Source organism: Penaeus vannamei, chromosome 19 (genome assembly GCF_042767895.1).
Source record: "Penaeus vannamei isolate JL-2024 chromosome 19, ASM4276789v1, whole genome shotgun sequence".
Lineage (NCBI taxonomy): Eukaryota > Metazoa > Arthropoda > Malacostraca > Decapoda > Penaeidae > Penaeus > Penaeus vannamei.
In genome coordinates, this window is record NC_091567.1 from 8,244,589 (window position 1) to 8,254,848 (window position 10,260).

The 10,260-nt window shown below is 36.1% G+C and overlaps 1 protein-coding gene across 1 annotated transcript in view; it reads right to left on the reverse strand.

Annotated features, from left to right (window-relative positions):
* Positions 1-1,540: 1,540 nt before the first annotated feature.
* Mlh1 (DNA mismatch repair ATPase Mlh1) overlaps positions 1,541-10,260 on the reverse strand; it is a 13,147-nt gene continuing 4,427 nt past the window's right edge. The window contains exons 5-13 of the mRNA XM_070133833.1: positions 10,030-10,260; positions 8,934-9,160; positions 7,701-7,861; positions 7,050-7,127; positions 6,708-6,881; positions 5,700-5,763; positions 5,346-5,544; positions 2,154-2,308; positions 1,541-2,014 (exon numbers count right to left, since the gene is read on the reverse strand). The exon at positions 10,030-10,260 is cut by the window's right edge and continues 46 nt beyond it. Coding sequence (XP_069989934.1) covers positions 1,862-2,014; positions 2,154-2,308; positions 5,346-5,544; positions 5,700-5,763; positions 6,708-6,881; positions 7,050-7,127; positions 7,701-7,861; positions 8,934-9,160; positions 10,030-10,260 — 1,442 coding nt within the window. The 3' untranslated portion in view covers positions 1,541-1,861. The remainder of the gene's footprint in view (positions 2,015-2,153; positions 2,309-5,345; positions 5,545-5,699; positions 5,764-6,707; positions 6,882-7,049; positions 7,128-7,700; positions 7,862-8,933; positions 9,161-10,029) is intronic.

Sequence of the window (10,260 nt, forward strand, 5' to 3'; positions counted from 1 at the left end):
AGAGTTGGTAACTGCTGTAATTTCAGTTGAAACTTTACTGTGTAACCTCACTGTGATTAGATTTTTTTCTTCTTTTTGAGATAAATGATTCATACATAGGTTGATACTGATAGTTGTAAATGCACATTCAAGATTAGAGAACTCAGCATGTTATGTCCACAATAGTTTATTTCTGCTAGCTTTTCTGAAATCCAGTCCACCAGATAAATGCCTAGTTGATGACCATGACTGCAAATTACTGTGCTATAAGATATAACAGAACAACTAGCTTATCAGCTCCTGGTTGGAGCAATCTTCACATGAAGCAGGATAGGGAATAATGTCTGTATCAAGGGCATATCTAAGGTATTTAAAAAGATGGGTAGCATCACTTCCATTCAGATTGTTGAACCTAAAAATATAATTTACTTTTTTTAAATATTCTTATGGCTGTTTATGTTATGAAACACTTCTTTTCATCATGAATAGGAACATGAAACATGACTGAAAATCCTGGTTCCTACCAAATTAACTATCAACTGATAGATACAGATACATAATTCTTTATCATTGTGATGGAAAGAAGTAAATAAAGTAGTGTAAATTGATGTTCATGGAATCTGAAATGTTCTTGAGTTCATTTTTCCTTGTGTTCAAAAAGCTCAAAAGAACAGTGAAGAGGGGAAAGAGAAAAAGAGATAGTTTAAAGTTTTAAAGGTTATTAATGAGTGACAAAGTGTAGGGACCATTATGATGCATACCTTGTCATGATACACAGCCCAGCACTCTTCCTCCCATACATGGAACTGAGTCAGTACTGGCTTTTGCTGTAAGAGTGTAATAGGTGCCTCAAACTGCCTAACACAGGATGACATCTGGTAAGGGTGGAAACCTTTTTTTTCCTGCACTGGGTAGGAAAGCAGGCCATCCATGTGGAAAGTCCACTTGCTATACCAGTGAGCTAGCCAGATGTTACAGTGGTAGGAAAACACAAGAGAGGAAGGAAGAGATGTGGGGAAGGATGGAGACACAAAAAAGGCAAAAAATGTTGGAAGTTTTGGGTGTCATCAGTTTATGAATACTAGTAATAGATAATTCTCAACAGTCACCTTTCTGAATGTTGCTGGAACAATGACAAAAACAGATTTGGCCACTCAAGACTGCCAGGAATCAATTAATGAAGACCAGACTCTCTTGCCTCTGGTCTTTAGCAAAGCTACTGTTGTCACACTATGGACTGCCTGAAATAACTAATGTTCTTCCAGCTGCATTATTATAGAAAAATATTTGATTTCATATCCCAACTTAATCTTGTATCTAGAAGGGATAAGAAATTTCCATGTGAAATAAGGAAAAATAATTAATGTGCAGAATATATGGGAATATCTTGACTTCTATTATGGAAGACTTGAGAAACTTTAAAAGGTTCCCATGAAAATGAAATGAACATGGCAGAATGTTTTCAACAACAAAAAAGGCATTGCTAGCAGAATTAAGATTATGCATATAATTAACACAAGTATCACACCTGAAAACATTTGTAAGGATATGAAACCTCATCTCATTTTATTTTTTAATAAACTATATCACTAACATTGTAGATCAATATTCATGCATCCTTTTCATTTACATCATATGAAGGGAGATGTTCTTGGTTAAGGGAAATTGGTTCATTTTCTATTTATTCTATTGTCTTTCTGAGATTATTAGGCTTAGGAGTCACTATGGATTCTTTGCAAATTACAAGCTCATATTTTTGTTGCCTCATAATCAAAAACTTAAAACTGCAAGCTGTGCTGCAAGAGAACTGTAGCATCTCCCCAATCTGTACATATGCCATATTTACAAGTGCTATCCTCATTTTATATATTAATTACTAAAATCAGCATCTTTCAAACACTCTATATAATTCTGTTAGGTTTGCAATTTGGAGAAAAGTTGTGTCTTGGGCAAAGTGCTGTGGGGGAAGAAGGGTCTTCCTCATTGCAGGATACAGGGCATGTTCTACCATCCATTGCCATCCTCGCTCACATCCCTAGAAAGACCACAGAATCACAATTAAACAGGAAAATATAATATTTACCAAAACTACAAATGTAGTAACTTTTTATCAATATCTATTCCAAAAGTATCAACTAACTTTTTGTAAAGAAATGCCAATAAATGTCACCTACCTCATCATTTGGCAAACTATTCTGGCGTATGCTGAAAAATTTGGCAGTTTCTCTACAGAAAGTCTGAAAACAATCTTGCTCACTATCCCAATCCACTTCTGTTGCTAGACGTAGAACATACATAGGCAAGCCTTCCATACCAGGAACGTAATCATCTAAAAATAAGTAATCTTATCAAATATTCTTTTGAATAAAAATTATATATTATTTTTCTAATAATACTTTACAGTAAGGCACCAAGAGATATAGTATAGTTATTCAATTCTAATGTCTAACACTAAATTATCAAATATTCTATTAGATCTGAATCATATGTTCTTTTTCTAAAAATATTGTACAGAGAGGTGCTAAGAGATGTACTATAGTTGTTCAATTCTACAGTCCATCACTGTAATGAGAAATTTCACAATCTATGGAACAGTGACAATAAAAATGGAGATACCAAATGCATTTTTTTTTCTTTTTTAATGTTTGAAAATGAATGTGCTAGACATCTAAGGTCATATAGCACTATGATAAAGTATTGCGTCGGAAAGGGCAAAGGAGAGTTAAAGATTACAATGAAATGTGTTAGATGTCAATGGTTTGAGAGTGTTATAGGATAGTATGGTAGTAAAAAAGGAAAAAAGGGGAGCAAATGAACTAGAGCAGAAATTAGTATAAAGGGTTAAGATGGTAGGGCAATTGAAAGAATTATAGTGAATCTTAGGTATCTGAGGGTTGAAATAAAGGATCAGGAGTAGTGTCTGGGGGTTCGATAGGGAAGGTGGTGTCTGGGGAAGGGTATTGTGATATAAGAGATTCATGTGTTTATCTAGGAAGGAGTGGGAGGGGTAGCGGGGAAGGCTTGGGGGGGGGGGGGGGGCAGTATAGTTACTGAGTGAATTGCAGTGTATCTATGACTAAGGAAGGAATAGGGACATTGTTCAAGAAAACCGAGGTTTCTGTTGGAGAAGTAGGAGAAGAATCAAGGGGCTGAGAAAGGGAAACTAGGGAGGGTGGTGAAGTATCAGGAAGAATGTCCGCAGAGGAGGGGTCTGGAGAAGGACACTGTTGTGATAGAGGGGATTCTTGTGAGTATGCAAGTGGAAGTGGTAGAGAGGGTGGGGTATGTTGGGAGGGTGAAGGAAGAAGGGGGGTGGAGGGAATTTGGGGAGGAGGAGGATGGATATCTGTAAATACATTAAATTTAGCAGGAGTAGGAACAGAGGGACTGGGGGGTGGATTAGGGAGCAGAGTGTTCCCTAAAGGTTCTCTTGTAAGGGGGAGAAGAGGAGATAGATATCTGAGGAATAGATGATGAGGAAGGTGTAAGAGAGAATATAATAGGAGAGCATTGAGGTGAATGTTTAGGTAGCCTGGTCTCATGTAGGGCAACTAGGCCTCACGTTGAGTGAGGCCTAGTTTGAATCTGAGGACTGCTACCTCACATTCAAACGTATAGGCAGGGTAGCTCCTATAAAACACATTATGGGAGTCTCCACAATTGACACATGTACGTGACTGAGCAGGGCAATTTGAACGGTCAAGACCAGGTTGGGCACATAGAAAGCAGCGGGCTATGGAGCGACAATGTTTGGTTGGGTGGCCAAAATGCCAACATTTCTGACATTGATGAGGAAGGGGTCGATATTGTCGGACATGATAAGACAATCCACCAATATAAACCTCATGGGGAGGTCTTGTCTATGGAAGCTAATCTTGGCAATATTGACGAGGGATTTACGATGGCCTCTGGGAGGAAGAGTAACACAGTACTGCCACTGCATCATGTCCACCAAGGCAGGAAAGTAGGTCATTTTCACAGTCTGACCAGTCCTTGTTATACATGGGACAAGCACTTGGGAGAATAGAAACAGTTTCAGTACAAGTATTAAGAGGGGTGAAGCTCGACAGGAATGGGTTTGCCAGTAAGGTCAGTTAGGGTAGATAGTGCACAAGCTTGGGATTCAGATGTAATTGTGACAAGGCATGAACAATCAGAGCAACTGCAAAAGGTAACCTTGCCTACTTTTTCTGGAGGCATTGCTGAAAGAGAAATGTATTCTCAGAATAGGGAGTTGTGGGGGGATCACAAAGAATCGATCCCATTTGGCTGGGCCAAAAAGAGTACTCAAAAGGTTTGCAGATTTAACGGCAGTATAAGGACGAGGGCGAGAGGAAGATGGCGTGATGTGGAGTGGAGTAGTTCCTTAAAGGAGTTCTTTATTAGAACAAAATGTCTTAAGTTCTAATGGTAATATGGCATTGTAAGATAGTATAGCAGTGAAAGGGGTAGAAAGAGAGGTTGTAAATGGGGTAGGATAAGTATTGATAGGGGAGGAAGGGTTAACCCACTTGCGCTGGGTGTCACACACGTGACGCCCAGAATATGGACAATAGCCGGCTGTCCCACTGGTGCGACGCTACATTGTAGCTTGAGCTCTGATTTTGTCACCCAAGGCGCGCGGGCAAGTTCCAGGACTGGCCCATGTGGTGATTTTGATAATGTCCAGAAATGGGAATTATCGCTGTCGTCGCAAGCAGGTTAAGGATAGAGGGTGATCAGATCAAATGGAGGATATTTATGCTTCTAAGGAAGAAGAATAAGTTGTCAGAGGAAAAGGTAGGGGATTTTGAGAGGATGTCCAATAGGTTGGGAGGTCAGGGAAGTGCTGTGAAGCAAGGACACGATAGTAGGTTGTGTGGGACTGGTATTGACCAAGGATTGATGAAAGGTTTAATGTCATGTAGTTTATTAGTGGTAAAGGAAGACTGCCACCAGCTGATGAGGAAAGTTTTGAAGTGGAGGTAGTAGTCAGAGGCTGGTATATGTGAAAATCTGGAATGATAGATTGTGGTGTGTCTGCCTGTTCAGACAGAGAAAAGAGTAGGTAGGCATGAGAGGAGGTAAAGGTAAGAAGAAAGGACTGTGGGACAGTTAGTTTAGAGAGAGAAAATTAATGAAAACATGCATAGCTCCAGAGAGAGAGAAGGGTACAGCACTGGGAGAGGGAAGGTAGGCCTGATTCAATGTATAGGCTCTTAATACATGGTTAGAAACCTTAGCCATACAGTCAACAAACTTGATGCTCTAAACATCCAACCTATTACAACAATTCTTAAACCTCTACTTCAATAACATAATTCACTATCCTAGCCCTTTTTCTACAAATGTATAAATCTAATAAAAAACAACAATAAAATGCCAACCTAATAAATAGGGAAGGGTAATGATCTTGCCATCTTCATCAATTTGTAAACTGAAGTAGTCATCCAGCATGAGAGCCTTGGATTTAAGTAATGATACAATATATGAGGCCAGTTCTTCCTTCGGTCCATCTGCCTCAGACCATCCACTATCCTCTAACTCAAGGGCCATCATTGCAAGCTCATATATACAAGCTGGCTTCTGAAAAACAAAAGAAGAAAATCTTTTAGTAATATTTCAGTAAACAAGTTTTCTATAAGAATATGAAAACTAGTATCCAAAGACAAATAAAAATATTCATGTGTTTTCAAATGCTTCACTCCCTATAAATGACAAATTAGGCATGTCATACTTACGGACAATCTAAGTGCACCAAAGTTGCTGAAGTCAGTCAGCAGGATTTGGTAGAACAGCTCTTCACTGAAAAGAAAAGAAAGAAAAAAAGATGAATGTGATATAAATCAATAATATATTAGCTAACATGGTAAAATCCTACAAATGAGATTTGCACACAAGAGATTAGTTCTTTTGTTTCATGAAATTTCAATTCCCAAAACTTAACAACCTAGACTAAATAACAATTGTACTGTATGTTTGCTGTTTTTTCTCTTTCTTTTTCTTAAGAATCTGATTATAAATCAAAAATAGTTTTTGGTATTAGGTCAGGTATTTTCTGCAGAAGATTCCAGTCAAAATTTTTCTATTAGATCATTTCTATTCTTTCAAACAGCAGAAATCTGTGAAAATTGAGCCAGCTCATTCTTTAAAATCATGACTCTTACTTTTTGATGAGACAAAATCTAGCAATTTTCAAAATTCATAAATTTCTATTTCTTTCTTTTTTTGCCTACAAATATATTTCATTGAAAGCACTGGAAAAAATAAAGGGCCCTATGCTATGCCATGCAAACTGTAGAATCTGCTACATGGCAGGAATACATGTTTTTAGGAAAAGCTGTCCAAACTACCTTCAATATATGCAGTTTTATATATAAACTCAAATGTTTTTTGCTTTTTTTAATATCTACTCAAAGCATACAATAAGTGCTGTGTGAGGATAATTGGAAAATAGGTTTTAAAGGAGCAACTTCAATGGGGTAACTGAAGGAAGCCTTGGCAAGTCATTGGGGGAATTTCTCTAGGGTCAAACTTGTCAAAAATCCCTACATCACAAATAGTTAAAATCTTGTCAAGTAAAACAACCTTAATAAATACAAAAAATAAGTTTTACAGTATCTACCCATCTGTCAACTGGACAATGGACTTTCATAATGACCTAAACGCTAACCACAAGTATGCAATATCATCATCACATCATCTTTATGGAGAAGACCTACAAAATATGTGTTTAATATAAAAAGTACCTTAAAGATGTGGTGTTGGTTAAGTAAAGTTTGTTGCCATGCTGGATGAGACCATGCTGTGGGCTGACACAACCCACAAAGGTCATGTCTTTTACAGCTTCTCGAAGACCTGAGTGACAATTTGTCTCAAGCTGAGATATTAAGGTAAGAACACTGGTCAGCTGTATTTCACGTCTGAAAATTGATTAAAAGAAAAGAAAAAAAAAAGCATTAGCAACTTTTGCTTTATCACTAAAACATTTAAACACAGTCTATGCATCGTCTATATATCTTTATCTCAAATATGAACAAAGATGAAGGAAAATTATGAAAAACTGACAAAGGAATATGTTGTAACCATACCTTGTCTCTTCATTTTTTGAACTTTGCTGAGACTTATCTATCAAATTTTCTTCTGCATCATCAGCTTTCATTTCAGGCCTGAAAAAATAATATTTTAGCAATGACATAAGAATGCATATGGACACATGCATATGGGAATCATGTAGCCTAGGCAAGGTGACAAGATTTTGGGTTGAGATGGACGAAGTCTCCATGATTTAAAGAAACAGTTAGGCACTTAGATATCATATAAAAAATAGGGCAAGCAGTATTCTAAATGGATCTATAAAGTTACAACTTCCAGTTATTTATAAAGTAACAACTGGTTCACGAAAATAATGTTTTAGTTTCCCTGTTACTGGTAAATTTATGGTCAGTATGTACTTTGAAAACAGTATACAAACTGTAATTACGTTTGTCAAGTTGACACTATTTACAAAGAAATATTTCCTTCAAAGTTATAATTTGCTTAAAAGCTCTGCCTTCAGAATGAACTGAAACATCATGACTGTTATACATGACCATGAGTAATTTATCAAAAGATAAAAGAAGACAACATTAATACTCGTCTCACACAATATTAAAATCTAATCCCTTAAACTAAGAAAGACAATGTGCTTTCTATTAAAAGTACTAGTAAAAGAAAAAAATGAGCTGATTACAGATACTTACTTTGAAAAGAACTTATCAAGTTTCTGGTCCCGAGAGTCCGTCCGAATCATCTGATGAGCATACACTTTATCCTTTGAATCCTTTGCAACTGACAGTTTGTTACTTGTACCAGAAGACTCTTCGGTTTCTTCTGACACTATACTGGCACCAGGTAATAGAGCCTGAAATAAATTTTCAGGTATATTATGTATTTTATATGTTATATAAAGTTTGCCTTTATAATACATTCTGTTTTTTTCTATGTTTCTAAAGATTTATATACATACATACATACATACAAACATATATATATATATATATATATATATATATATATATATATATATATATATATATATATATATATATATCCTCACTGCTCAGAATGTCAATTACATTTCAATTTTTTAATTCTGAAGGAAATTCAAATGTGTACTTTTAAACCTTTAGCACCTGGTGACATGTATGTACATGCCATGGCTGTTGTGGACCAATTAGTGGGTGGCATTGTATCACAATCATTCCCGTGATATCAGCTCATCAAACAGCTTGTTTTTCTCCTATAATAGCATCATTTCTATGATGAAACTTTCAGGTAATAGCACCTGAAGTGACAGTAAACCATCACTTTTCTTTTCTTATATCAAAATATAAACTTTTAGGTGCCTAATGTTGCCTGCAAACTATTGAACAAGCCAAGTGCAATCAGGGGAACTGTAAATGTGCATCAACAACCCAATATTAAAGGGACTGTCCCTAGAGGTGGGGTTGCGCGGAATAAGGGGGTTTAGGGGTTCATATAGATAAATATTCCTTTGTATTTTCTTATTTATGAATACTTACCATGTCATTACCATACAAACTACTATAATTTCTCTTTCAAACACACTTTGTTGTGTAAAGATATGATCATTAGTCTCCAAGTTAAAGAAAGAAAGAAACAAATGACGCCCATGAAAAGGGGCAAATCCAAACCCAAGATAATATGACGGATATATAAAATTGGTTGTTTCTTGTTTTAATCCTCTTTTATAAATATTTACTTGAATGTACATTTATTTACATGTGTATATGCATGTAAAATAATGTAAAAGTACATGCAACTGCACGGGTATATGTGTATATGCACGTGTACCTGTTAGATCCAAAATTATTTATCTAAATCTCAAAATCCCCCACCCCCCCACCAGGGATGGTCCCCTTAATGGCCACTAGCCAAATTTTTAACACGGTATTAATGGGTTAATAACCTACTTGAGTATAAAATGTTCTTGAAGCATTACAACCGAGCAGCTTAGTTTCTACTGCTTGCTGTATCTTTTCTATGACTGCTTCTTCATTCAGGAAGTGAACTTCATGTTTAGTTGGATGGACATTGACATCCACAAGCTCAGGAGCAATCTCAAGACTCAGATAGAGAAAAGGATGTGTATTCTTGGGCAGGTAGGATGCATACACTGATTCAATGGCTTTTCTCAGAGCTGCAAAACAAAAAGTTTAATAAGTTTGTAAACTACAAACATATGAATACTGAAAAAATATTCCTATTATCATGTAAATTAACCAATAATATATCATTCACTTAGGACAACTGTAATATGAATCATAACTAAAAAGTACAACATGTATGTATTGCTCAGGAGACAATTACTGTAATTAGCTTAATCAACCCAACACAATTTTCAAATAAATTTTACGAAACATACTAAATCTTATTATGGGAACCTGATGCAAATGTCACATTCTTTTGTGTGAGAAATGGATATCTGATGGCAACATGGACATATCTCAGACCCCTATCAAGCCAAGCACCATATAGGAAGCATTCATATTTAAGGATTCTATTGCTAGATATGCATAATTTTGGCTTCCTTTCTGCTATTTTCTATTGGTAGATCATAGAAATGTTTTTATTTCAACATTCACAGTTATGGGTAAATCTTCACAATGTTTCTTCTGCCAAATGTCCAGAGAAGGAATGAGTTTGCTTAGACCCAAAGAAAGGCTGTGCACTTAGGGCCTTCTGGGTAGATAATCTACAGTATGACTCGTGCCTAACAATTAATGATGATAAATATCTAAAAGTGTAACATTTAGATTGCATGATGGTCCCATCAAACTTTACAAATAGGTAAATTTTTATGCAATGTTTTCAGAAGATGAATAACTGATCCTTTGTTTCTCTTTTCAACTAATAGTCGTATACATTCTCTAAGTGCTGTAACAAAAATGAAAATCAATAACCAGCAGACTTGCCTTATTTCTAAATTCTGGTTCACAAAAGAAAAATAATAAATCAAACTTGTAAATCAGTACATCTAATATGTACATTAACATCTTTAATACTGACCAGTTGAATCTACAAGGCGATGGTTAATGAAAAGAAGGAACACACACTTCTTCACAGAGTAGTTGGCATTAGTAATGTATCCTGTTGCTGTGAACTTGAGGTTTGTGTCCTCACATCTAAGTTCTAACAATTCCTTTGCCACATGAGGGCCATAAACTGTTCTTATATTATCAGTCACTGTAGAGTTGGGTTGTGTTCTGATATCAGCAGCACTTTCACCCTGCTTTTTCA